This window comes from Cygnus atratus, chromosome Z, assembly GCF_013377495.2.
Source record: "Cygnus atratus isolate AKBS03 ecotype Queensland, Australia chromosome Z, CAtr_DNAZoo_HiC_assembly, whole genome shotgun sequence".
Lineage (NCBI taxonomy): Eukaryota > Metazoa > Chordata > Aves > Anseriformes > Anatidae > Cygnus > Cygnus atratus.
In genome coordinates, this window is record NC_066396.1 from 8,862,499 (window position 1) to 8,889,846 (window position 27,348).

The 27,348-nt window shown below is 54.9% G+C and overlaps 1 protein-coding gene across 2 annotated transcripts in view; it reads right to left on the minus strand.

The window, feature by feature from the left end:
- Positions 1-16,189, minus strand: part of NOL6 (nucleolar protein 6) — a 29,584-nt gene extending 13,395 nt beyond the window's left edge. Inside the window, exons 1-23 of one of the 2 annotated variants that reach the window (XM_035565939.2) lie at positions 16,151-16,189; positions 15,822-16,052; positions 14,843-14,959; positions 14,406-14,585; positions 13,653-13,821; positions 13,220-13,354; positions 12,954-13,117; positions 12,675-12,795; positions 12,412-12,470; positions 12,176-12,277; positions 11,535-11,650; positions 10,994-11,171; positions 10,479-10,601; positions 9,893-10,041; positions 9,105-9,180; positions 7,064-7,204; positions 6,653-6,770; positions 6,274-6,428; positions 5,884-6,047; positions 5,311-5,463; positions 4,259-4,356; positions 2,345-2,469; positions 2,109-2,198 (exon numbers count right to left, since the gene is read on the minus strand). In XM_035565939.2, the coding sequence (XP_035421832.1) occupies positions 2,109-2,198; positions 2,345-2,469; positions 4,259-4,356; positions 5,311-5,463; positions 5,884-6,047; positions 6,274-6,428; positions 6,653-6,770; positions 7,064-7,204; positions 9,105-9,180; positions 9,893-10,041; positions 10,479-10,601; positions 10,994-11,171; positions 11,535-11,650; positions 12,176-12,277; positions 12,412-12,470; positions 12,675-12,795; positions 12,954-13,117; positions 13,220-13,354; positions 13,653-13,821; positions 14,406-14,585; positions 14,843-14,959; positions 15,822-16,052; positions 16,151-16,159 (2,973 nt within the window). In that variant the 5' untranslated portion in view covers positions 16,160-16,189. Of the gene's footprint in view, positions 1-2,108; positions 2,199-2,344; positions 2,470-4,258; positions 4,357-5,310; positions 5,464-5,883; positions 6,048-6,273; positions 6,429-6,652; positions 6,771-7,063; positions 7,205-9,104; positions 9,181-9,892; positions 10,042-10,478; positions 10,602-10,993; positions 11,172-11,534; positions 11,651-12,175; positions 12,278-12,411; positions 12,471-12,674; positions 12,796-12,953; positions 13,118-13,219; positions 13,355-13,652; positions 13,822-14,405; positions 14,586-14,842; positions 14,960-15,821 lie in introns of both variants that reach the window. The other variant, XM_050716241.1, reaches the window with a different exon arrangement.
- Positions 16,190-27,348: the final 11,159 nt, after the last annotated feature.

A 27,348-nucleotide genomic window follows, 5' to 3' on the forward strand; every position in this document is an offset into this window, starting at 1 on the left:
TCACAGCTGGCCATAACGCTAATTCCAGGGAGGGAACGCAGAGGAACAACAAGAGAGTCCAAGCAAATCTGGGTGGAAAGCAGCATAAGGATGAACACAAGCCTGAAATAAACCAGCCCTGCGGCTTCCCCTCTCAATCACCAGGGGAAACATCACCACCAAGGCTGCACCCCATCCCTGACCCTTCTCAGCATTCAGCTCAGGTACAGGCTGTCTCACCCAGGACAGACAGACAGACAGCATCCCGAGGTCCCTGTCCCTGCTGTGCAGGAGCAGGAGGTCCCACCCATCCCACTCGGGAGCTAAGTGGCAGGCAGCTGCAGATTCACGCTGAGGACAGCCAATAATCACCCTTTCACACAACATCCTGGATCCTTTTCAAGCTGGATTTGGCCTGGCCATGACACAGAAAGGAAGAGTAGTTACCGGCTGTTCTGCCTGTTATCATCTTCCTCTTCCTCCGTCCCACAATAGGCTCCCAAAAGGAGCAGATGGCGCGGTTACGTGGCTAAGGGAGTGTGGAAAGGCTCTGTGCAGCTCATCACTAGAAAGCAGCGCATCCCTCGGATGTAAGGAATCAAGCTGTACCCCGAGGCAAGCCTCCGCTCTTCTGCCCTCATCCCTTTATGCCCTCATCTCTCCTGAGCTGTCAGGTTCAATGAAAAAGGCTCCCAGAGCGTCCTGACACCCAAATGCCCAGCAGGGTCATCAGAAAAAAAAAAGATGTGGAAGAGAGCGGGATGCAGCCCTGAGCCCTGCCCGTAGCTGCCACACAAGGGTCTCCTCCTGCCACCTGCCTCCCTCGTGTCACTGCCGTCCTCCCCTGGGGAAGAGCCCAACTGCAACAGCGCCGGCAGCCGGGAGAGGAGGTGAAACAAGCGAAGCCATTCACGGTTCTTGGCCAGCACCTGCCACCCTTAAACACGGAACAGCCCTGCCAAAAATCAGCACAGCACGGCAGTGCTTCACACTTGCGCTTGGCCCAGCAGCCCTTCACACGTGTCAGCCGCGCTCCTCTGCGGCTTCACGGGCACAAATCAAGGGCCCTGACGGTGCCAGACCCTGCGGTGACAAGTCCTGCTACCACAAGTTACACACAGACTACGCAGCCCACCTGAGAGCAGGAGGAAGGTGTCTCAGGTGTCTCAGCACCTGTGTTTTGCGGAAGAGACTGGGCATGCCAAAACCTGCACCCCAGTCCCAGTACTTCACAGCGTCACTGGTCTGGTCACAGGACAGGCTACAGAGCCACCACGGGAACTGTCCACACCACAAATGAGGCTAAAACAGCAGAAATAAGGACACCTGGCAGTGGACAACACTTTCGGGGTGCTATACAGACCAAATCCCACGAGAGAACTGTCTGTCCCATGGGCAGACAGAAACAGCGCTCCTGTTTTATAGACAAGGACACTAATGCACCTGAAGGATGAGGAAGAAAACACTATTTCCACATCTCAGCTTGCTCCCTACACAGAGAAGGCGCAGTGACTTGGATTTCATTGCTGCTGAAGGACCGCAGTCCCAGTACACAGAGGAGCTAACTTTTCCTCCCCTTCCCTCCCTAATTTTTTTCAAATATAAGTAAAACCCCACGTTCAGACAGTCTGAAATCTTGCTAAGTGGATTTTCCCAGGGCTCTTCCATCCCATCGCTTTCTATTAAGACTGCTTCACCCTGACAGCTCAGACCAGCTCGATTCCAACTCCTCTCCCATTGCCAAGACACCAGCAAGCTCACCCAAACCTAAATGCCATCGGAAGAAGTCCTGCAACAGTGCCTGCTGCCGAGCTCAGCTCAGGTTAAACCAGAAGGGTGGAGGCTGGGGAGAAGCAAATGACGTTTTGCAAAACCCCAAGGCAAGCTGGGAGCTAGGATGAACCATTCCCCCACTGCAGGAGGTGGTGAGAGTCGGAGGATTTATTAAATTGCATCTGGGCAGGAGTTTGGGAGCTCAGGTCATGCACACATGCCTGCGCACAGGGGCAGGACTGGAGCGGGCAGCCTCCAGCCCACATGATGACGGCTGGAGCACCTCCATGTCCAGCTCCTCTCCCATCTGCTTTGCCAGAACCCAAAAACCCTCGTCTGGGGCCCCAAGGAATTACCTTCACATCCTGGCTGCCGAGCGGGTCCGTGAGCTGCTCCTCCAGGGCTCGGAGAGACTCTGAGGCCAGCACGAGAAGGCGCTGCAGGATCTAGGGAGGAAAGAGAGCTTGAGGGTGAAACTCCTGGATGCAGGAGGAACCCCAGTCACCCATGGGGCTGGCAGAGCTCCTCCTGACACCGGGAGCAGGGAAATGCCCCAGGCACCACGAGGCACGGATGGGGAGCCCCAGCTCACCTGCGCCGAGGGTCGCTCTTGGGTCCACACCGAGCTCCACTGGTCTTTGGGGGTGGCGATGAACATGACGGGGAGGCGAGAGCGAGCGGCCATGAACTTGTTCTTGATCTCTGTGCACTCGGCATCTGCAGAGGGCAGGCAGCTGGGTGAGATGCTCTGCTGCACCCACAGGCTTCCACCAGCCTCCTTGCCCACGTATCACAGTCCAGAAAAAAGTGGTGCAATATGCTTTTAACCTTTCCTGCCCCCTGATCCCAACTCCAGACCTCAGTGCCCTGCAGACCTTGCAAAACAAGCTGAGAGGGATGTGCTGCTGACTGTGGGGAGTGCGTAGAAGCATGAGTGGAAAATTACAGCCATTCACCTAGAGATAGGAGGCCACTGAAGAGAGGAACTCTCTCCAGGTCACCTTTCCTCCCTGACAGCCATACTACCAGATAGATCTGTCATACAAACAAGCTCCCACGTTTTTTAATTATCTATGAGTTTTCAATGAGCCTTTTCTTCCTTGCAAGCCCAGCCCGGGTACTTCGCAACACATTTTAAACGTGGGGCAGAATATTTGCTCTTTTTTCTCATCTGCTAAACAGAAAGGGTGCCGATACCCGACTGCTTGCATCTCCCCAGCTCTCAGCACACTGCTGGCCAGAGGCTGTGGGACACACAATCCCTCCACATATAAAACCAGGGCGTGCTATGAGGGTGGCTGCAGCCCAGGAAGGTTTACAGGTGGCGAGCCCAGCAGCACAGCTGCCTTTTGTCCCTTCCCACCACGCCTCGGCCCTGCTCTGCTGCCACACAGAGCCGGATGATCCTGGGGCTGAGCCCCAGCAGTGGTTCTGCAGGGAAGGCAGCAGGTAGCTCTCACCAAGCCCTCAAGGACAGAGGACAGGCCTCTGCAGCAGAGAAACAAGCACCAGCAAACGCTGGCAGTGGCTGGGAGAGAAGCAAGGGGAGCATCAGCTCTGCACTTGCTCTGATCTTGTGCTTCCCTCTGCATCTGCCAATGAGGAATTTTGGAGACAGGATGCAGGGCTGGGTGGACCTTGGCTCTGAACTCATCCAGGCGCTCTCATGTGGGCCCAGACACAGCTCAAGTTGCAGTCGCTGGGACTAACAAGGGCTGGGAGCTCACGTTATAAGCTAACGAGAGAGTTTGCACCTGAAGAGTCTTCTGCTTTGTTTGTTAAGTGGAAGAAACAGCTCTTTAGCCAAAAACGCTTCCCATTTTGTTCATTAGAAAAAGCTGGAGTGCAGAAAAATATCAGTTTCCAAAACCCGTTCTCCCAAAAAGGAGAAAGTTGGGGGAGTGCTGAAACCCACGGAAACAGCTGCTCCCTCCATAAGTCTGCCCACACTCCCAAGCAGCTTTTCCTTCTCTTATAAATCAGCTTTAAACACTAACTGTTGCTCTCCCACCCACCCTGGCACCCCAACAAAGCTAAGACAATCCCATGGTCTCTTCTGGCTCCCAGCAAGAGACAGCTGGTACCTAAACTGGTACCTAAACGATGATCAACAGACCAAATAATAAGAGTGTAGGTCCACAGGTCCACTTGGCCAAAATGTTCCTTTGGAAACCAGAGACATTTACCAGGAAATCCTCAAAGCTCAGAAGGTAACAAACAGTAGAGGACTGTAGCCCTTTCTCCTTGCAGGTCTCACAGCTGGGAACCAGCAGATAGCCCCTGTGATATAGGCTGCTCAGTGGGGCTCTCAAAGCCACAGCCAAACTCCAAAGCCAGGTTAAACACAGCAGAAGAGGAAATGAGTAGAAAATCTACACATTCCATGCAGAAGCCTGGGAGTCCCCACATATCCAAGAACCCTTGAGCCAGGGGCTGACCAAAGGAGGGCTCAAGATCCTCACACCACAGCTCGCCCACAGCCCTGGCACACGTGCTGCCTGCTCACCTGTGAGGCCGGCATTCAGGTTGACGATGAGAGGGTTGTTGTTCCAGTCAAAGGTCACCAGCAGGTTGAGGAAGCGCAGGAACCCCACCTGGGGAGAGCTGCAGACAAGACAAAACAGTTCGACACCAGCATTTGCTCCCCCGGCCTGGCACCTCGGCGGGAACAGGGTTTGGGAGTGACTTAGCAACGCCCAGGCCACACACAGCCCAGGAAGGGATGCTCAAGATGAGAGAATGAGGTGCTTCCCCTGCTCCATGGCCCTGAGGAGAGTCGTTCCCCCTTGTTCCTCCCTCTCCATGCAAAAGAAACCAGCAGAAATTGGGACAGTCCCTGCATCTCCCAAAGCACGGACAGGTGGGAACGGAGCTAGGGTGATCCAGAGACAGAGCTGCTCCCATCTCCAGGGCAGCTCTGTACGACGCTGGCCAAGCTTGCACTGTGCCTGCCTAGCTGCAGCACAACGTGCTCGCAAAGTGAGACATCTGGGAAGATAGGGCTCTTCCTAGCAGGCTATTCTAGGAGACAAGTAAAGCTTTCCAGGCATCAGGCAGTTACTCCTGTTTTGGAGAAGGAAGCCGGATCTTGAGTGCAGGTTAGCGTAACCTTTTGGCTCCACACGGAGCACAAAGACAGCCCTTAACTTCATTTCACTCCCCCCGAGCTGTATCCAGCCCACCTGCCAGAGGCCAGCAAGCAATTGACCCCCAGGGATTATTTACCAACACACTGCTCCGTTCAGCTTTCAGTAGCTGACCTTCTGCCCTTCCCTCGGGAGATCCTTCCAGGACAAACACAAGCTGCAGCCACCAGCGCTGCTGTAACTTCCCTCCCAGGGAACCCAGGAGGGCCAGCGTGCTGGCAGCCACCACACAGCCCTCACCCCAATTCTCCCACCGTCACCCCTGGGATAAAGAGCCCTGCCAGTCCTCAAGAAAAAAGAAACTGAGCAGCTGCACCACCAGCACCCAGAGGCCACCCCACGCCTCCTCCATCCCAGGTAAAGAAAAAGGCTCCGAGTCCCCACCAGGCCAGCTCATGCTCCTCATCCTCACCTGGGTGGTGTGAAGGGGGCTGGGTGGAGGAAGAGAGACGCCACGAGAAGGTCCACACACTCCTCAGAGATGCTGTCACTCAGGAGCTGGGCGCTGACCCAGCGCTTGGCCAGCCGGCAGGAGCTGCCGAAGACGGGGTGCTGCTGCTGGAGCCTGCAAGAAGGCAGACAAATATCTGTGAGTGTTCAACAGACACACCCCGGGACCCAAAACAACCTTTTTGCATTCAGCAGGAGAGACGAGAAGGATAAACACCTGCTAGAAACACGCGTCTAGCACCACAAGCACAAAGCACTCTGTGGGTGTTGAGATTTTAGAGGGAACAAAGTGGAAATCCTGCTACACGTTCCCCTCTAATCATACTGCTCTTTGGTGTTTGTCTCCCCATGTTGGTGACCTTTGATGTGACAACAGGGACAACCAGCTCTCCCCTCTCCTCCCTCACCAGCTCACAAGGCGGGCTGAAAAACTACTTCCCACAGCAAGCTCCCCACCACCCTCCATCATCGAAGGGCATCTCCACACAGGCTCCTGGCCCCATTCTGTCCGTCCCAGGCCCTCTGCCTCACATACCCGTGCAGGGAGCTGGTTAGATAGGGCCGATGCAACGTCTCCAGCTCCAGCTGCTGAGACTCCTCTGTGTCCTGGTACTTCAGCATCCCTTCCGGGGTGACCACTTCCTTCAAGATCAGGGGCTCTCGGTGGTAGGCAACTTGGAGACGGAAAACATAGCCATCCTGAGATGGGGGTGGAAGCACAAGTCAGGCTTGGCAGCAATACAACCAGGCTGCTGTGCCCCAGGAACACAACAGCAGCCCGGCATTAGTGCGGTCTTCCCGTTCTTCTTGCTGGGCCTTGCACCCAAATCCTGGCTGTGATCACCTCCATAACCCCCCGACACGTCCCCCGGTACCACGTCACCCTCAGCCCACAGCTATGAAGGAAACCCCCACACCCCCCTACCTTGTACACGTCCGTGTGGGTGACCGTGGGCCTGCAGATCAGCTGGTGCTGCTGCTGGAGGAGCTCGGCCAGCTGGAGGTGGAAAGCTGCCTTGATGCGCTTGATGGCTTCCTTGTCCTGTGGCCAGCGGCCACTGCCTTCCATGTGGCAGATGACTGTACGCAAAGGGACAACAGGAGGCCAGTGAGCCCCACGCAGGGACGGGGTGCTCGCTGGGGGTGGCTGGTTGTGGTTAGAGGTTATGGCAGGGGGAGCAGGAGGAGCTGGAGCTCTGGTCCCGCTTACAGGACACAAATGCAGCTGTGACAGAGTCAGCATTGTTGCTTCCCTCCGCTTCTCCTCCCCAAATAATCTCCTGCTCACATCTCTCCCCACTTACTTTTCAGAGGGGCAATGTAGGCTGGGCAGGGCTTCTCCTCCGAAGGAAGCAGCAAGCGTTTGGTCCTGATTTGGTTATGGAAGGAATAAATCGGCTTCATGGGAATAGGAGGGAAGACCTGCAAGAGAGCAGCCACCGGGTCACTGAGAACAGGGAGCAGAAACCCCACAGCACCGCACACCCCGGCCCCCAGACCTCCTGCCCACAACACAAAATGCTTAGCAACTTGCGTGCTCAGCCCTAGGGGTGGGACAGCAGAAAAGAGGCACTGCACCACCCCGAGGGCTCTCAGTGGCTACAAAAGAACAACTAATTCTCTGTCCCTCTTCACCCCAAACCCCAACAGGGCCAGAGACTCCCCCAAACCCCATACAAACCACCCCCACGTGGGCCGTGCCCAGGGACACTCACGTCGGTGTACCGGAGGGCCGGGTGGATGCCCTGCACAGCCGTCACCGTCAGCGGCAGCCCCTCCAGGTTCCACAGCTTGCGGCTCAGGTCATCGTAGGAGCAGACAATGCTGACCATGGCCTCCTCGCCTGTCCCCGATTCCTGCGGACACACGGAGAGCACCTCTGCAGTTGCCTCTCCCACTTCTGTAGCACAGCTGCCCACCCCGCCTCACTTGCAGCTAGCACTGAGGCCAAGGAGCTGGGACTTTTGTCCCAGAGAGCAGCACCTGGCACAGGCGTTCAGCAAGGCAAAAAGGTAAATGAGAGAGGGAAGACAAGAGAAAATCTGTCTGCAGCTCCCCAGCAGCTGCAGGCATCCTAGATGCATTTCAAGAGAGAAGTGAAATGATTTCCTGTTGCTGCCTTAGCATCTTGCACAAGAGCTCTACTGCCAACTTTCTGCCTAGAAAGGGAGAAGCTAGGAGTGATTTGAGGGTAAAGAGGTCACATATTGGCAAGGCAAGAGCTCTGCTGCTGCCTCTCGTCTGGTTATTGCAACGTCAGCAGAGGCAGTAATTAACAAAAAGCTGCTCTGACTACACCCTTAGCTGCGAAGCATGGCAAAAGCAAGGACAGAAAATATCCAGATCATCTCAGGAACCCTGGGGAGCACATTTAAGAAGCACTGAAAGAAGAACTGCTGCTGCCCTTGCAGCTTCCACCACCCTGAAGCACTGGAGAAGAGCTTGAAATGAGAAAGAGACATGACTGACGCTGAACAGCTCAGTTCAGACGCATATGAACCAAGTTGCATGCACTTGGCCTGCCCAGGCTTTACAGCAGAGCAGCAGCACCCTCTGCAGGGCACACCACAAATGACAAACCCTAGTCCAGGGGAGGCTGCCTATCCCTAGAGCCAGCTGCACCATCCATCTCCCCTCATCCACCACATCCCTCGATCACCCCAGGCTCCCCGAGCTGCCTGCACATGAGCAGCTGGAAGAGCAGAGATGCCCCTACGCACAGCCCTGCACACAAGAGCAGATTTCTGCTTCATTCCGCAAGGACTGGTTACAATCAGACTCCTGAAAGGCACTCAGGATCTGAAAAGTGCATCCTCTCACCCTCTCACCCCTGCTCATCCCAGGCTAGCCTGCAGGGACGTGGTGCAGAGATTTTGCTGCCTCACCACACAGCAAGCTGTACAAACTAGCACTTTGTCCAAAATCTGACAAGTGGCTCTGCCCAGGCTGCAGCTGAGGCTAATTTCACATGGTCAAGCTGGACTTCGGAATGGCCCCCAAACAAGAGGGCCAAAAGAGTCTATCTGTTCCCCTTAACACTTAAGAAGCAGAAAGAAAACTTTCCTCCTCCATTTAACAACCAGATAAAAGTCCCTGGTTTTACCAAATACCAGCAAAGTGGTGCCAAAGTGCCCACAGCTCATCTCCAGGCTTTAAGCTTCCACAAGCGGGAGAGAAGTACAGGCGGAGACATTTCCCAGCCTACCAGACCCATCTTCTTTTGTCTCGAAGTGACATTCTTTGTTTCAGGTGCACAATCAGCTGCAGCGCTAGGTGTGCACGATCAGGACTTTGCACCAGGACAGGAAAGATTTTTCTCCTGGGTTTCCCAGGTGGGTCTGCAGGATGAAGGCACAGAAGAGCCTGGCCAGTGCCCTGAAGGATGCAGGAGGTGAAAAGGTGCAGCCAGAGCACAGTGGGACCACGATGTATCCTTAGATGATGTGGACATAGTGCACACAAGCAGAGAGGACGCCAGAGGGATGCTTGCAGGGGAGAAAGAGGTGTGGAAGCTTGCCAGAGCAAGAGCACTTCAGCAGCTACGCTTTGTGTTAGCAGGAAGGACTCTGCCGATGGACACACTGCCTGTCTGAGCACCTGAGGACGGGCATTTTCCTCGCACTCACTGCCATCTCCTGGGAAGCACCCAGGTGCCTCAGGTCCACGCAGCAGAGATGATCTCCCTACAGCTCTTCCCACACCTCCCTTCCCTGAGAGGAGGAGGAAACGCTCCCTGCATTTGGGGAGCAACTGTACCTCTTTCCCACTCTTGATCACGGAGTCCAGCAGCGCTCCTGTGTAGCAGATGGACGACCCAGGAATATCGGCGTGCCTATATGAAGGGAGACAACAGAGCATTGGAGCCGGGGCACCTCACCCCATCCACCCTGACCCTGCTGGCTGTGCCCACAAGCAAGGGTCAGTCCAATCCCTCCATACAGAAAGGCCACAGTGAAGAGACCTGTATCTTTGTGTTCCTCCTGTGCCCAAATTATCGACTCAAAGCAGCGCAGCAATATCTGCAGCCTCACGGGATTCAAAGCTAATGCTGCTAACACAGCCTTTCCTTGCAAAACCCCTCCTTGAGCCAAAATAAGAGGCCCAGGCAATCCTATTTTTTTTTTTCCCCAATGCAAGAGGGTCTCATTTTTAGCAGGTCTGAAATTCTACTGCAAGTGCTCTTGGGAGACCCAACCTTGTTAACTACCACAAGGTGTCAGACAATTTCAAGAAATGTCCAGGGAGGAGAAGCCATTGAGATCTTACAGCTCTGCCAACAATAAATATTCAGAGGGATGCTGGGACACGAAGGCAGGACGTCACTGCCTCCTTGCATCTTCTCCTAGGAAGCAGCCAGCAGTATCCAGACCACAATGAGGAAATGACTTCCACATTTCACTGAGCTCAAGTGACCTGCAGCTTCCCCCAAAGCACAAGTCTGACGACAGGATTACCACAGACGTGGCAGAGAACAGGGAGAACAGCAGCGGCCCCCCACACAGGCACACGTCGCCCAGCCCCTGCTACTGCTCGGTGCTACTTACAGCTTCAGCAGGTGCCTGACAATCTGCTCAGGGATGAGGCGTTTTTGACAGACAGTGCTGGCCTCCCACACCACTGCCTCGCATATGGTGCCATCCTGGAACCGCCGCAGCTCAGACTTCTCCCCCCAGAAGGTCCGGAAGTCCACGGCCTGAAGGGAGACATTGGCCAAGACAGACCATGGGCATGGGCCACCATGGGGACTGGCCAAAGTGGTCCCATGCCTGCCAGCACCACCTGCAGCCACAGCAGGGCGCCAGGTCTGCTCCACTCCTCGGTTCCCTTAACCAAATGGAAGCCCCAGGATGGGTGGAGCAACAAGCTCGGGTCTCCCACTGCTTCTTCCACATCCCAGTCCCTTCCCACTCATCCCTGCTTGGCCATCACCCTTCCCAGACCAAGGGGCATCCCGGGGGCCAGGACGTCACGTTACCAACATCTCACAGCCAGCACCAGCAGCTCAGCAGTCCCCTCATCCTTGACCCATAACAGTTTGTCCACAGCAGGCACCCAGCATCACGCATGGCATCCCCAAAACCACCAGTGTCCCCCACCCACTGCCACCCAAACAAGGAGAACTCCCCTCACCTCAGGGCGATCAGCTTGCGGTCCCCTCTCCAGCGTGCTGGCAGCAAACTCAGGAACAAACAGGAGCCCAAACGTCAGGGGCCCGACATCCTTGTGCTTTGGGGGTTCAGCATCAATTGGCCACTGAGAGGAAACACGAAATATGAAGCATGTGGAGAGATGACATTGCTGGAGCAGTGTCTGCCGAGACAGATAAACCTCCTGCCACACAGGACACGCTCTCAGATGCCCAGATGGGCACAGACAAGGAAGGTCTTAACAGGTCTCCTGGTGAGAAAGCCGGTTGCCTTCACCTTGCCCTACTGCTGGGCCACAACTTCTGCCTAGACCAAGTGTCCCACGCTGCACCTCACGCCCCAGTCAAGGGCCTCAGGTCCTACCTTCCCACACAAAGGGGACAGGCCCACCTCCTCCCCTGCCAGTAAAAATCCTCTCCCTGCACCCAGCAGTGCCACGAGGGATGTACAAGACCCCACAAGCAGCAGACGATGCAGTGTCACTGCCCACTGTGTTACCTCAGGGGTCTGAGGCAAGGAGTGTGCCACGAGCAGAGCTCTTCCAGCCAGCCCACGGGCCAGCAGCGAGACGATGAAGGGAAGGGCTGCGGCCACGTAGTTCCCACCGCGATCCATCAGCTCGTTCAGCAGCTCCATCTTCTTGCAGGCACTTTGCAGCTTGGAGACGTGCTTCAGGCTACAGGAGGAGAAAACCCAGTCACCCACCTCTGCCCCCTCCACCAAATCCCTTCTGCGAGAGAGATGCTAGAGGATGGGTAAAGTGAAGGAGCAGAGGGTCCCTGCACAGGGTGGGGGCTACAAAAAGCAGCACTGCACTCTGGCATCTCAGGCCAAAGCATTGCCGCCCTCTTCCTGGGAAGCTATCTAGGCAATAGAAGTGGAAAGAACAAACGGAAGAGGCACCAACATCTATCCCAGAGCTAGCAGGGCCAACTCCCACTAGACAGGTCCAAATCCACCCTGGTCAGAAACCAGAAGCAGCCCGCTCCTCCCTGAAGAGGCTCCCTCAGCACCACCCCACCAGCATGAGAAGACTCACTGGAAGACGTGGTCAAAGGTTCTGAGCATGGGCTTCGGGGTCATGAGCAGCGCCTGGAAGCCATCCACCATCCTGTCATCCAGAATTTCCATGGAGCGCTTGGCTTCCAACTGGACCTGAGCAAGGAGACAACGCAGGAGCATGAACAGGAGGGGAGGAGGAAAGCAAATCCCTCCAAAAGCGGTCAGCAGTGCCCCCCCAGTAAACCACAGCCACCCAAGCTCTGTGGTCCCCAGCAGACCCCGAGGCTAGACGGCCTCCATCCTCATCTGCTGGTCACTTGACTGCACGCTATGCTGCTGGCTAGACACCCCTCCTCGATGTCCCTGCCATCAAAGTGGGTTTTTCTGCTCCAAAACATTTTTTTTTTCCAGCTGAACAGCTGTTTGGCTTCACCTGAAGGTGCCCACACATGGGTAAAGAACTTTCCTCCACATTTGAAGTGCGACAGGTAAGGTAGCAGTAAATCCAAATCTTACAATTCACTCCTAAGCTTCAGAGCCGAGGTGTTAAAAGCCTGAAATGCAGAACTGAACCCCCTCCCCACATCTAACAGCCTTCTCTGAGACACCCAACCACTCTGCGTGCCTCAGCTCTCTCCTAAGGCAGCATCCTAGGATGCCATGACAACCTGCCGGTACCTGGTGGTATTTGCTAGCAGTCATATCCGCACAGAGGTTCACCAGCCCGGAAGGATCCACAAAGACCACTTCAAACGCCTGGTGGAAGTCAGCCAGGGCAGGCTGGAAGAGCAGAGACAGCCCTCAGAGCCACAGCACAGAGACCACAGCACAAACCACCACCTCGCTGCCATCCCACAGCCCCACACAGGGCATGTCCCTGCCCAGCAGTGCCAGCAGCACAGCCAGTTGCTCACCAGGGAGGCGTCTGTGTCCTTTGCGAGGCTGATCCCCGTCACGCTCAGGTCAGTGGTGGCTGTGGGCAAACAGGCAAACAAGTCATGCTGCCACCTGTGTCTCCCTCACTCACTCACATCCCCTCCTGTCCATCCCACCCACAGGGGCCCAGCAACAGAGGGACAAGAGCCATAACCCTCCTTTTCCTCCACTGTTCAGGCTTTGTGCAGAGACACTGCTGATACTGGGCTCCCCCTGCCCAGAGAGGCCCCTGGAAACTCACCCAGGAACTGCAGGACGTTTCTCAGCACCTGGTACCCGCTCATCACCCTGACGATCTTGCGCTTCATCAGCAGGTACGCAACCAGCATGGAGACCAAGAAGCCACTGAAGCACCCCAAGCCCTGTGGCAACAAGCGGCCGAGTCAACAAGAGCTCAGTGAGGCACCACGAGCCAAGCACACCACCCCGTGGGGACAAACCACCCCCCTTCCACACCGAGGAAGGGAGAAGAGGCCAAGGACATGTTGGCCACACGAACAGAGCCCAGCCCGGCCCTCACCTTGCTGAGCTGCCTCTGGTTCAGCCACACTTTGAGAAGGGCGACGCCGTCCTTCATGCCCGGGAAGTCGGTGGAGGCGGTGGACAAGAACTGCAGGTGGGACAGCAGCACCGTGTCGCAGAGGATGGAGTTGTTGTAGTGTGGGGTGGGCGGCTCAGGGGCTCCTGTGCGAGGAGAGGGTAACACGTTGGATCCAACCACAAACTTCCCACTCACAGAAAAGGGCTGCAACAAGCAGCCTGGTGTTCCCCCAGCCCAGGCCCTACCTCCTTTGGGGGTGCTCTGCTCCATGAACCAGGCTGTCCGGACGTTGTTCTTGCTAGGATGGAAGCGGCTCGGCTTGAAGAAACCCAGGGCAGGACAGGCGTGAAGTCGGACAGTAACCAGCTTCTTCTCCTTGCCTGTAAGCACCAAAGGGGGAAGAAGATAACGGGGAGCAGGGGTGAGGAGACTGGACAGGAAAGACAGTGCCAGACAGAGACATTTCTGTAGGGTCTGCTTTGCTCCCTGAGGCTGGGCAAGCCAGCAAGGCTGGGGAGCCCAGCCAAGCTGCAGAAGAGGCTCAGAAACCATAGGAGGGGAGGAGACCTTGAGGATGAGGATGGGTGAGGGATGAGAGGAGGTAGAACTGGGAGCAAAGCTGAAAAATTTATCACCAACTGCAAGGATCCCTCTGCTGGAGGAAGGGGCAAGCTCTACCTTGGGGCCTGAGGAGCAGGATGGGCTTGAGATGGTTGCTGTCCATGTAGGCAAACTTCACGCTGCCAAAGAGCCTCTCCTTGGAGAAGTGGTGGGCAATGTGGGCCAGGTACAGAGCTCTCTTGCGGTGGTAGCGCTGGTTCAGGTTGTCTTTGTCCTGGAAGACTTCCTGCAAGGAGGGGGACAGGGGAATCTCAGCTCTCCTGCACGCAGAGCCTGGTTAAGCCCACGGCACCACACCCACAGCTCCCCCCCATCTCCAACACACAGCTACGGCCCGAGAGAGCTCCAGGTCAGCGAGGAACGCTGCCTTGTTGCTGGTTCACCAGGCTGCAGGATCACAGAGCGGGGCCGTGCAGCCCAACAGGGCTTTGCATCTTCCCAAAGCCCGTCAGAGCCACACTGGACAGCAAGAGGAGGCAGCTCTAGGCCGGTAACAGCCTGCAAACATGAGGCTCCCTCTAACACAGACTTGGCAGTAGGGGCAGAACTGCAATGGCACTCAAAGCCAGACCACATCCTACTTCCCCGAGAACATAGAAGAGGTTCGGCCCAAGCAGAGGGCAGGAAGATCATCACGAGGAGCTAAAACCAAAGCCACTGAAACTCTGAAACAGCGTAAGCACCGAAGCCTCACTCCCCAGCTCCTCACAGAAGCTGCCACGCTGCGTGTCCGTGTCAGGAATCACGAGAGGGGCAGGACCACGGGGGACAGGAGGAGAAGGCGCTCAGCTCAGGCGCAGCCAGACTCACCCGTGGCATGGTGACGGCCACATCCACGTTGATCTCGGGCTTAATGCAGGTGCCCAGCAGGTAGCTGCCCACCACACTCAGCTGGGCCGGGGGCAGGAAGCGGAACTTGCCCTTCACGTCGAAAGGCACCTGCAGGAACGGCACCTTCACGTCCCCGGGGAGCCACGTCTGGTCGGTGAGCTGGGGACAGGCAGGAGAAATAAAGGCTCTAAGCACCACCAAGAGCAGATGGGCACAGAACAAGACCCCTCCTCCCACACAGCGCTGCCCTGAGCTGGCAGGCACCCACACCCAGAACTTGAAGACCCCTCCAACGTAAAGCAAGGCAGTATTTTTTCTGTCCCTAAGGGAGGTTCCCATGGGGAAGTGGCTCTGTCATCAGCAGAGCCTGCTCCACACAGGGGCCTCGCTGCCTCCTCCAGCCTCCTGGGACCTACGTCGCTTTCCGAGGTCTCCGGGATGGCGCTCAGCAGGCCGTTAATTTCATGGAGGAAGGCATCAATCTTCTTCTTCTTCGTCTCCTTCAGTGTAACCTCCTTCAGAAGTTCTTCAATCTGCAGGGGAAACGGGACCATGAAAAGCAGCTATAACACTAGAACTGCACCACTGACAGCACGAAGGCACAGAAGGCAGCAAGTTGAGCTGGGCAACGCCTGGGTCTCTCCAAAAAACTTATCTCAGAGCTGGGAGAATAGTCAGCCCACAAGCACGAGCTCCTGCCCTCTCCTGTAAAGTGCTAGATGGAAATCAGCTCCATTCCGCTGACTGCTGTGTGAGGTCCAGCCACGAAAAAAACGGTACGACAGTCATGGGCTTTGCTCTCAGAAAGGTTTTTGCACGACAAACCGCCAGCTCCTGCAGGTTTACATCGTGAATGAGGTCCTAGAGATCCTGCTACCAAACTAGGAAGCGGTCAGGAAATCACAGCTGCTCCTGACAAAACCCACACACGTGAAGACCACCAGGCGCTATTTAGCTAGCACCCCCTCCTAACACAGGCTGCTTGTTTCCCTAGAACACAAAAAACCCTCCTGTCCCATTCAAAAGACTTGCAGCAGACGGGTGCACGTGGCGATGTTACTCCCTGACCCTGACAAGCAATACATCACCACATGGCAAGATGCGGCACTCACACTCCCAACACGCTACAACTGCCTGCTAGAAACGTTCAACTTTAATGCAATAAATGAAGCAAGAAGCCCGGGGTGGCATGGCAACAAGAACTGTAGCCGAGATCCCAAGAACACACTGTAAGTCTCAGGAAGCCTGGGCTTTGTCCCTGCCCCATGCCCGCTGTCCCCCAGCCCAGCTCCTGCAGGGGACACGCCAGGGGGGCTCCGCAGCTGCTCACAGCCTGGCGCTGCCCCCAGAATCCCCCCAAAATCCCCCCGGGCCCTAAGGAGAGGCAGATCTCACCTGCAGGCGCAGCAGGCTGGAGTGGAACAGATCCTCCGTCTCCTTGAGGCGGTTCAGCTCCTCGCTGCTCGGCGGCTCGTACAGCTCGGCCCTGCTCAGCCTCCCTGACGGGGCCGCGGCCGGGGCCGGGGCCGGGGCCGGGGCCGGCCTCTTCCTACCCCGGGCCGCGCCTCGCCCGGGGGTCTGCGAGCCCTGCTCCGCCTCCGCCGCTTCTGCCGGCTCCTTGAAGCCCTGCGGGGAGAACACAGCATGGCCCCGGGCCTCGGGGCGCCGAGCGCGGCCCCGCCGGGCACCCTCGTGCCCCCTCATGCTGCCCCCCGCCCCCTCACCGCCATCATGGCCGCCGCCTCCTCCTTCTCCCCACCGCCCCGCGTGGCGCAGCCCACCCCGCTAGCGCCCGCCCGCCGCCCGCCCATTGGTCCGCGCGCTCCGTTTCGGGCTTCTGATTGGCTAACTCCTCCTCCCGTCCCGCCCCCCCGGTAGGTTTGTGTGAGAGGGAGGGCCGCTCGTCGTCGCTTTGCGGCGGGTCGTGCTCGGGGGGGGGGGGGGGGTGCGCGTGCGGCGGTTGGGAGCGCTTGGCGGCTGGGGGGGGGGGGTAAAATGGGGCAGTTTTGGGTTCTTTTGGTTTTTTTTTGGAGTTTGACGGGGCTGAGGGCAGAGCTGTGGGGATGTCGTGGTGTGGTCGTGAGACACCACTGCCCTTCAGACGGGGGAACTGCAGAGTCAAACCATACAATCGCAGTGAGGTTCTTTTCCAAGACCAAGGTTGCCCTCCAGGATCATCTGCTCCAACCATCGCCCTACCCGCAATGTCACCCACTGGCCCCTAAGCACCACGTCCAGCCTTTAAATTAAAACCTCGAATGCCCCTACACACCCTAAAATTTTCACGAACTTACATACGGTTTGCAACAAACCACCCCCAGTCACGTCATTGCCGCAGTCCTAGTGCCACGGGTCATCGTGGGATGGGGCACCCTCAGGTTGGCTCCAGCCCTCCGTTTGCCTCCTTCAGAAGCTTTGTTCATCTCCAAAGTTCTCTCAGAACAGGGTTTTCGGTGTTTCTCTCACATAATTAGTGTGTTGCTCCTAGTACGTCCTGCTAAAGCGCTCAGGCTGCTGTTTGCAGCTCTCCGCCTGTTCCTAAGTTCCAGGCAGAACAGCCAACCCTTCCTTACAAAAGTCATCCCACCGTGATTTTCAACCAGCCTGGAGCAGGAGGCACTGTAACGTTTGCACCTGAGCAGCTTGGTCCCCAAACAACCCCAAAAACAAGCCCAAGGGGTGTGACCCAGAGCCCCCTCTGACCTGCCTGGCAGACAGCAGAGATGGTTTGCTTTGTCCGTGAGGACAGGCTGGGTGTAACAGCCCTGTCCTACCAAGTGACGCCTCAGGTGGTTCAGCAGGAGCTGAGCACAGCTTCTGGCACGAGGATTTCTGACCAAACAGTTACTGCAAAAATACTACGCCTGAAGTTTTCAACACACCCAGAAAATAGCTTTGTTTCCCAAAGGAACCAGGCAGCATTGCCGGTGTGCTCCTGGGTAGGACGAGCTCAGAGCAGCCAGGGGTGCACTACTTCACAATTTGTCAGGGTGGGCATCCCGCATGTAACCTGCAGAGAGCACAAGGCAAAACTGCAGAGCCTGGCTTGCGTGGGGAAACTTCTGCAAGGCTGGGGAAGCAAGGGCAGCTGGGCTGGGCTGGCTGCAGCCTACAAGTGGGTTACTGGAGTAGGAGAAATATTCCCTTTAATATAGTGCCTTTGCAGAAACAGCTCCAAACCTCAGGTCCAGCTAGATTGGGGTTGTCAGGGTCCATCCCCTAGTGTGAGGTCACAGATTTGAGACTCAGGCCTCCACCAGTGCCCACAGCTACCTGGTTTTTGCCTTGCTGAGCCCTGCTTCCCCCTGCCACCACCGCATGGCATCTCTGCCCAGCAAACCCCAGTGAGTCCCTGACTGGAGCAGCGCATCATTTCCTTTTGGTTAAATGGCTGCATCCCTCACATACCCATTGTCAGAGACATTTTTTTGCTTATTATAACAGCGAATCACCTCTTCCTCCATCTCACCAGCCCAGGTCGGGTCCCCTGGGTTTGCCCCGATGGTGGGTACACAAACACCATTTGTCCATCCATGTGCACGTGCTCCCCCGCACTCCCTCGGATCCCAACATCACCTGCAAAGAATGACTTCCAGCTAGCACGGATGCCTAACTCCCAGCCAGTTCTGCAAGTAATTCTTGTGGACTGGCCCCGTGACTCTGCTGAGCGCGAATTACGGTGTCAGCTCCTACCTCAGCAGGAATTCATCCTCTGTGCTCATGAAACAAACAGATCCGGAGGAGTGCTCCTTCCTCCCCTTCCCTCCCATCCCTGATATGCCAGGGTCACCTGGTCCAGCTCAGTTCCTCTCCCAGATTTCCATTTCACTGTGTCCTGACCCTGCGATTCACTGCCTGACACCTCTGGCTGCTGTGGGCATACCTGTGGGGTCGGGCCCCCTCTGATTCAGGGTGAGGGTAATTACACCTCTGCTCATGATTTTTAGGAGAGCTGGTAAAACTCGTTTAATCATCGCTGCCCACAAGGTCACGTCCCTGTGCTGTTTGAGAGCGACAGGGGACAAGGGACTGTGCCACCAGGGAGCGAGCAGCAGCTCTGGGTGGGTGGCTGGGATGCCCACAGGTGTCGCCAGTGGAAGTGCCTCAGCATCCCCTTGTAACACCTGCCTCAAAACAGCCTCCCTTTGGAAGCACACACCTACACATACTGCATATACACTTATGTATACGTACACACGTGCTGTCCCAGGGCGGCCCGGCCAGCCCTGCAGCAGTGCCGGTGGGTGACGCCTTTCCTGCAAGAGGCTATTTAACAAAGTATTTCAGCACCTGGCAAGTCATTAATTACGCCCCATTCTTAAATGCTAATACTAATAATCATCATCAAAAATTACTTCACAGCATGCCACTCCCTGTGCCCGCCCTCACAGGCACTGCTCGCCTTCCACCACCACCTCCCACTCGCCCAAAAAGCCACAGGATCCTGTGTCTGGCCATGCCCCGGCCCCACACCCAGGAATGGGAGGGATCCGTTCCCTGGCTCCATCCCCTGGAGCCTGGCAGTTTCCTTGGTGTGGTGTCCCTGAGCTGATGCTTTCCTAGGAGGTGCAGGTGGATGGAGAGCCAGCATCAGCATGCCCCTAGGGAAATCCTTCATCGCCACCAGCTGTCCGGACACCGTAGTCAGCATGGCATCTTACAAATGACAGAACTCCCCCAAACAACATGCATACTTCCTTAAAAACAGCTAAATTGCACTAAAGAAGCCATGACACAGCCCCTGGCTATCATCACCTGTTCTCAGCCAAGTCACCCAAATACCTGACGCTGTGTCCTACCCGAAATCCCAGAAGGTCCATGGCCACCAGCCCTTCCCAGGGCAACCACAGCCCATCTCTTTGTTCCACCCAGATAGCAATTGCACAGGGGCACACAGCCTCCTGCCACACTCCAGGATAAGCAGGAGATACCAGAAATATCTCCCATGAAATAACAGTGCTGATGGGACCAATAACTAGGGCTGAGTTTTCCCCCCTGCCTATTTGGGTTATTTCTGTTTCCGCCTGTTTCTCACTGGGTTCACCCATGCTGGTGGGGCAGGGCTGTCCTCTCACAGTGACTTTCCCCTGGGTTGCGAGGAGGGCAGTGGCAGCACTGAACCACACCAGGGATCTCTGGTGTCCAAAAAGGGGGATTTGCAGGAGATTAAAGGGGGCTGGTGTTGCCCACCATACCCTTATGCTTTGCCAAACAAAAAGCCTGGTACTCATTTGTGGCCATGGTTCCTAAGGTTGTTTTTTTGTTTGTTTGTTTGTTTTTTTTTAAGGGGACCCAAGTGCCCACCTTTTTGTGCCACCAGCATGCAGGTACATAGAGCTGACACTGAGGGAGGGGACGGGGCCCCCGCCAAAACCAGATGGGTTGGGACCTGGGGGTCCCACAGCATCACCCGCAGATGTCCCACGCTTCCCACAGGCAAAGCCAGCTCCTGCCTGGGGCATTCCCCACCAGAGCTTTGCATCCAGCCCCTGACCCCCTTGGCCATGCCATGGCCACAGAAAGCCATGGTCTGGACACCCAAGGACCTTGCTTCCTCTCCTGGGGACAGGTGGGGTCTGTTTCACCCCAGCAGAAGCTGCAGTTCACTGTGGGATTAAACAGGCCTCTTTTCTTTCTAAAGTCATTTCTAGTGCCTTTCTAAAGTCATTTTAAGTGCCCAGTCCCAGGTCCCCTCCAATGACAGGCTGAAGGGCTCAGGTCCCTATAGGGAGGATGGGGTGCTGGTCGCCTGCTGCATCTCACCAGCACCAGCGGTCACACGTGGCATGGCAGGATGGTGACCTGCTTCGTGAAGCCTCCCCTGCCCGCTCTGCTGGAGCACACGCTTTGCAAATCTCAGCATCAGCAGCGCTGGAGCTGTACGAGGTCCCCAGCACCAGGGTCCAGGATCCCATGACGTCCAGAGCCCTCCCGAGTGGATTGTGCTTGGGGAGAGTGTGTTACATGCTCCACTTACAAGCAAACAAAAAATCCCCTAAAATGTCATAAAATCAGAGAGGACTTAAATAATCCATACGTACTGGTTGTAACTTAAATAATCCATACATACTGGTTGTGACTGCCCGAAGCCAGCAGCTCCGACAGCTTTATCGCAAAACTTGGGTGACCTGAATTGCACAAAGAGAGCTGATGGGAAGCTCACACGTTTCATAGTTCATGAAACACGTTCATGTTTTTATTTTCTGCTTGCTTTTGGCTTGCTTTCTGTGACAGGCTAGAGAGCAAGTCTGCCTGATTTCCCTGCTGTTGCTGTGGGCTTTACACATAGCAACAGGGAGGAGAAACCTTTCCCTTTTATTTATTTTTTTTCCTCATCCTAAGAAACAACCTGCAGCCTCCAAAAATCACACCAGGGACACCAAGGGAGGGGAAGGACCTGTGAAGCTCGGACCTCTTACACTAGTGTAATGCGTTATCAGCGATGGTTTGTTTGCCACGATCCCACAAAAACAGCCCTTGGCAATTTCCCTCCAGCAGAATATTGCTCAATTTTCAAAAAAAAAAAAAAATCAATCTCCAAGGCAGCTCCTGAGACTGGATGTAGTGAAGAGAGCCAGGAACATGCTAATGTGGCATTTATTTATCCACGGCTTAAACCTCCCAGTGCCAAGGCACCCGGTGCCCCCTCCATCCCTCCATCCTTCCCTCGCTTCATGTGGCACTGGCTGTCACAGAGCTGGGAAGTGCAAACAGGGCTGAGCTGGAGTGAACGGTGCCAGGGCAAAGGGATCACCTGGGCAAGAAGAGAAAACATTGGCAGGGTGAGGGTGATGATGATGATGACTTGCATGCCTAGCTCAGATTTAACCAGTCTATTTCTTTTCGTCTTTGTCCCAGCTTCAAGACCATTGTGCTCCATCCTCCTCTCTCACCTGATGGGGAAACTGAGGCAGGGCAGTGCCAGGGTTTGCCAGGGTGCAGGTGAGCTGAGCCAGGGCTGGCACGGGTGGTCAGGCAGCTCCCTCGCAGTTCCCATTCTGCCCTTGCTTCCCACGGAAACAGAGATGATGCAACCACACTGCCTGTCGCTGCCAGATTCCTCCTTATTCCTGCCTTTGAACCCATGGGGGCAGCTTCACCCCCAGATGCTGGCCTTTCGGAGATGCTTTGTGGGATCAGGCAGCTCAGCTGGGAGGAGAAGGACCAAAGTTGGACGAAACTCATTATTAGCCACTGGAGAGTCCACACAAGAGGGTGCTAGCAGAGACCAGGCATGAAAGCTCTGCCTCTGCAGAAACAGCTGGCAGAAGTCCTGTGGGTGTGGAGGCTCTTGTCCTGGGCTCTTGCTCTCATTCCCCACAGAAACCCTAAAGCCCCCAGGACAGCAAGTGCCACTGTTCTGTGTGCTCTGCTATCACTCAAGGGTTTTTTGTGTCCCCTGTGTGTGCAAGCAAACACAAAGAGATGGGTTCCCCCAGTCCTGCAGTCTAGGTTATGACAGCAGTAACACCCAAGGGAGAAAATACAGATGGGACAATTTGAAGTGACCTTGGTGGTGACATCTCATTTTGGGTTATTTTCTTTTGATTTGTCTTTTAGACAATCTGTGGAGGTGCACCTGAGACTCGTGGTGCTTGTCATGAAAGGGATGAGGACCAAAGGGAAGCCGTCTTCAGGTGATCCTAACAGCTTAAGGTCTCAACATCCATAGAAGGGACAGCTGCACAGGATGGGACTCTCCTATCCCCCAAAAATGTGCATGGGAAACGTTATGGTAGAGCCTGTAAAATAATGAGGGGCAGAAAGCACTTGGGTAGAAAAGGACTGGTCATCATCTCCAGCGTGAGGATAAGGGCATTAAAAAACCTAGTAGGTGGCAGGATCAAAGCAAGCCAAAGGAAATGATTTTGCACCCAAACAGGCCATTGGAGTGGGAAGCTGTGTGCCACAGGATGTTGCAAATGCTTAAAATCTACTCGACTTCAAAAATAACTACATAAATTCACAGGAGAAAAATCTACTGAAGAGTATTACATACAAAGACACCTCTGACTCAGGGACTCTGAGTCACAGAAAATTGTCGGAGGTCAGGGAACTATTCTAGGGAAGTATCGCATCTTCTGACATCCTTCCATGGCTGTCCAAGGGTGGACTTTCATGATGAGAGGTACTGGTTTTGATGGATCATTTCTATATCCAAGAAAATGAAGGTGATTTTGGGGGGTCTGGTTGCGATTCCCTTCTCTCCCCGCTTGCCATTGCAAATGCCTCTCTGCACTGTAAGAGGAGCTGGGATCAGGTAACCGCAGGCAGTGAAGCGGTCCCAGTTGCCCAATACTGAAACACCACGTCGGTCCTGATAAGTTTGTTATCCACTTGCATGAATCTGGCCCTGGAGCTCAGCCCAGCGTGGCTGGATGAGGCACAGAGCCCATGGGGATGACCAAGGGAAGCCTTTCCAAATAAACAGGGCACACAGACAGAGAGGTGCTCTGTAAGGGGTGAAGAGCTGGAAGAGCAAAGTGGTGCTGAGGGATGAAGGACTCTCTTGTGCACCAGCAAAGCCCCAGCAGTAGGGCTAGGACCACAGAGTGGCCCAGGACACGATCTGGCCGCAGAGCTGTGCAAGCATCTCCCAGAGGCACCCAGCGGGTGGGGAGAGGAGATAGTGCCCATGGGAGCCGCTCGGGCAGGCTCCGGAGACAGGGCGATGGGGCAAAATCACTCGGTGCAGGGCCTTGATAGAGCACCAGCTGCTGACACACTGAGCCTGAAGGCTGTGAGATAAGGCGAGAGCAGAAGGAGACCAGCCCGAGACCTGGCGGTGGGAATTTCCAAATCTCCCCTCTCATTCCTGTGCTGCAGAATAAGATAGAATCAAATCGAATCAAATCGAATAGAACAGCTCGGTTGGCAGGGACCTGCTAAGGTGGTTGAGTGCAAGTGCCTGAGCACTTGAGGGTTAAGCAGAAGTCAAAGCCTGGAGATGAGGGTATGATCCAAATGCCTCTTATGACTATTATTTATTAATCATCAGAATATTAAGAGCAATAGGAAGGTATTTCCATTGTGCCTTTGTATCAGACTCTTTGACAGCTACCACGAATTTTTAGCCAGCAAGTGGATATGAGAGAAGCATGTATGTATACATATTTTATACTACAAGAAAGACGTGATGTTGTTGAGGGTAAATGAAATGGAGGGTAGGCGGCAGAAGCAAACAGGAGAATGAATGGGACAATATTTTTACATATATGAAGACAAAAAGAGCAAAACGCCTTATAACCACATCAAGCTCAGCTGGAGATGGCTCTGGAAGAAACAGCTTTATCCCATTAAAGGACAGGCGAGGCACAATGTTACCAAACTCTCCCTTCTAATTTCTGTTGCTCATAATTGATCAGGTAAATGAAAATACGTCTCACTCTAGGGAAATCTCTGCTTTTCTGAAGCTGAGCACGTGTTGTGCTGCCAAGGGAAGGAACTGAGTGCCCCGGCAATGCTCACCAGCATTGCACTTAGAAAGAAGAAAAAAAAAAAAAGAGGGAGGGAACTCTATTAAAAATGGATGCCAAGAGAAGAGCACATTTGAGATGGAGAAAAGCTTTTACCCAAGTTGTGTGCCCTTTGCAGTGTTTTTGCTGCTTCTTTGCAACAAGAGGGATGTGGTCCATGTGAGATGCTCACTGCTCCGCACGGTTCCCTCTTTGCAGCCCCTGCCCGATGCAGTTTTCCCCCTGCTCGGTTTGCTTGCCTTTTTTTGGGTCCCTACCACCAGCCAGCAAGTACATTCAGAGGTGTTTTATTTTCCCCAGGGTGAGAGCAAGGAGAGGCCCCTCGATGCTCTCGGAGACAAGGACAGCGCAGACCAGCCAGGGCTGGGCTGCAGCCAGCTCAGCCAGCTGAACGCCTCCCCTGCGGCGTGAGGGAACACATCGGCCTCTCTCACCTGCTTCCCAGCCTCCGTCAGAGGCAAGGACAAGGGCGTTGGGGCTTGTAGCAGCTGAGCTGCGGAAATGAGGGTCTGGATGCAAAGGCTTGGGTTGGCTCCCTCCTCCACACCCTTGGGACACCCATGCAAAGATAAACCAAAGCTGTCTGAGATAAAATCCTCAGCCTGATAGTTTTGGCAGCACCAGAGCCTTCTCTGCCTTCTGTGGAGGGGACCGGTCCCGGTGAGCATCCGGACTGGGCATGCAGCCTGGCATTGGTCCCCTCCACACTCTTCCAGCCCTTGAATCCACGGCAGAGGTTCACAGAAGGAGAAGAACCCATCCTGCAGGCCAGGCAGAGGACCCCAAGGATGCTGAGAGGTGCTAAGTGGGCCAAGGACATGGGATGTGCAAAACCCGCCATGCACTGACAGCTTGGAGTTGGTGCAGCCAAAGAGTTTCCTGCAGGATGGAGAACCACGGTGGTAATTCATGGAAATGAAAAACTCGCAGGAAAGCAAGTCTGGAGGAGATTTACCTGCCCCCAGGTGCAGCTGTAGATGGGGAGTGAGGTAGCAAATCACCTACAGGGCATGGCCACCTTCTGCTCCACACACAGCTCCCCCAGGGACCCTCTTGTAGGGCTCAGCCCCCCAGCCACAGCCAGACAAATGGGGCAGGGACATAACAGGGGTGTCCCCGAGGTCTGCAAGAGCCCAAGGTGCTGGTGGAGAAAGGGGGACAGACACCCCATGTGCCCTATATCCACCATCGACAAGTGGTTGTAGGGCACATGGGGTGCAGGAAAGCTGGTGGGGCCAAGGGTTCAACCTCCAGCTGTTGCCTTCTGAGCCCTTGTCCTTGCATGCTTGTGATGAGGCTCCCATCCCTTCATGGCCCCCTCATCTCCAGGGGGGTGCATGAGAACTGCTCTCCCAAGTGGACAACACTGGAGGGTTTAGGCCATGTGAGATCAGACCGGTGGTTTTCTGGTCGATTTCTTTTCCAGACCCCTTAGAAGCTCTTCCCAAATTTCCAAGGGACTGCAGGCCCTGGGGTGAAGATGACTGCACCATTCACTGTGTTCAGGCCAGGCAGCGAGGCTTCTCCAGACTTGTTCGCCTGTTTGGGAAATTTGCATTAATTACCTTGGTGGTGATTCAGGCTCTTGTGGGAACGTTCAGCCTCCTCCCAGCCACGCATGGACGCACAGAGCTGTGTGCAGGGCCATTGCAATGATCTTCCTCTATATCCAGCCCCATGCTTCTAAGCAGGGCTTCACACCCCCCACAGTGTTTTCCAGAGCTCACAGCCTGCTCATGGATGCAGACGAGTGAGATATTGCATCTGCCATATGAGATCTGCAAACGCTTTTTAGAGGAACCTCTCATTTTAGGAATTTGGAAGTGGAGTCTCTAAGGGAACACCTCCTGACCCACCTCTGGACCTTCTTGCCCAAGGGAGTCTCTCAGACATTTGGCCACCCAAGACTGATGCTTGTGCCTGGGGCTTGTTGCTTATGCTGCAGTTTGCTTTCCTTCTTCTGAATCTGTTCATATGTGTTGTGACAATGGTCATGAAAAGGCCAAAAGGTCCTGGGCAGGACCTGAGCTGTGCATCTTCAGCTAAACCTCACTGGCATTGCATTTTCATGGAGCTATTGGCAGAAGATGACCCCATCTTCCCCTCTGTGCCTTCACACCCACCCCTCTCACCTCCTGCTTCTGCAGCTGCCATTTGCTTCAAGCTCTCCAGCTGACAAAGTGTGGATGCCCAAGCAAAAGCCATGGCATCTTCAAAAAAAACCAGAGGTCATTAATGGCAGGGAAGTCCAGCACTGGATCCTGACCTGCCATTCTGCTCAGAGAGCTGATCCTGCCCACACCTTTCTGTAACTTCTAGGGTACTGGGTGCATTGCTGTGCTGCAGCACAAGCACGGGACTGATGCTGTTGTGAAGGTGGAAGTGGGGTCTGACAGACTCAGGAGCCCACCAAGCAGCTACCCCATGGACTCTGGCCCCTCTCTCCCTCTCTGGTCCCTCCTCTCTCCCTCTCTCCCTCTCTGGTCCCTCCTCTCCCAGCCCAGCCCAGATCACTTATCCCCAGGACCAGGGATAGCCAGGTCTGATGGCCACCGGCCCTGGAGGAAAGGTCAGTCCTTCCTCAAGGAACCTAAAAGGCCAGCCCCCAGCACAGAAGCTGAACCGCATGGACACCTCAGTTACATTCCCATCAACAAAGTGTCGCATCCTTCACATGGCTGCTTGGGAGGGCAGAAATCAGATCAGGAAACTCTGTGGACCATAACGCGTGCCAACACAGCTGGAGGACTGTCCCCACAGCCGGCAGGTCCAGCAGACTCAGTTATTTCTGCACACCAAGCCCAGAACAGGAGGTGTAAGATGACCCGAACAGTGGGTTACACAAACTCTTTGGAAATGCAAACCGATGTCTAACAGGCATAAGGTCACAGCCATCACACACACACACACCCCCGGGCCCGGGAATCACAGCTGAAATAGCATTGTAATGTGCTTATAATTTATTCATCAGCTGAATGAGAGCAGCAGCAGGCATTTTCATGGCACTCTTTTATCAAACCCCTGTGATGGACTTCATCCATTTTAAAAGAACAAACTAGAGAAGAAAGGAGAAAAAAAAAAAAAAAGAAAAAAAAAGACAACTTTATTCCATTCAAATTTAAACAAGCAGGAGAAAAGGCAAATCTAATAGGTTAAAAAAAATACTAAAGACCTTCTTTTCCCTTCATTTTTCTTCTGCTTTGTTATGAATCTTTCAAACTTTGCATTTCTCTGCTGGTGGCTACTTTGATGCATCAGGCTCCTGTTAACCCAGATGCTGCTGACTGCCTATTGAAAGCATCTCTTCATCTCTGTGATGAGTTCTGCCTGAGGATCTGCTTGCCCCATTTTTAGGTGAAACAGAGCCAAAAGGTGAATTGTGGACAGGCTTTTACCCTCAGAGATTCACAGCCGCTTCCCCTGAGCACTTGGGTCTGCTCTCCGAA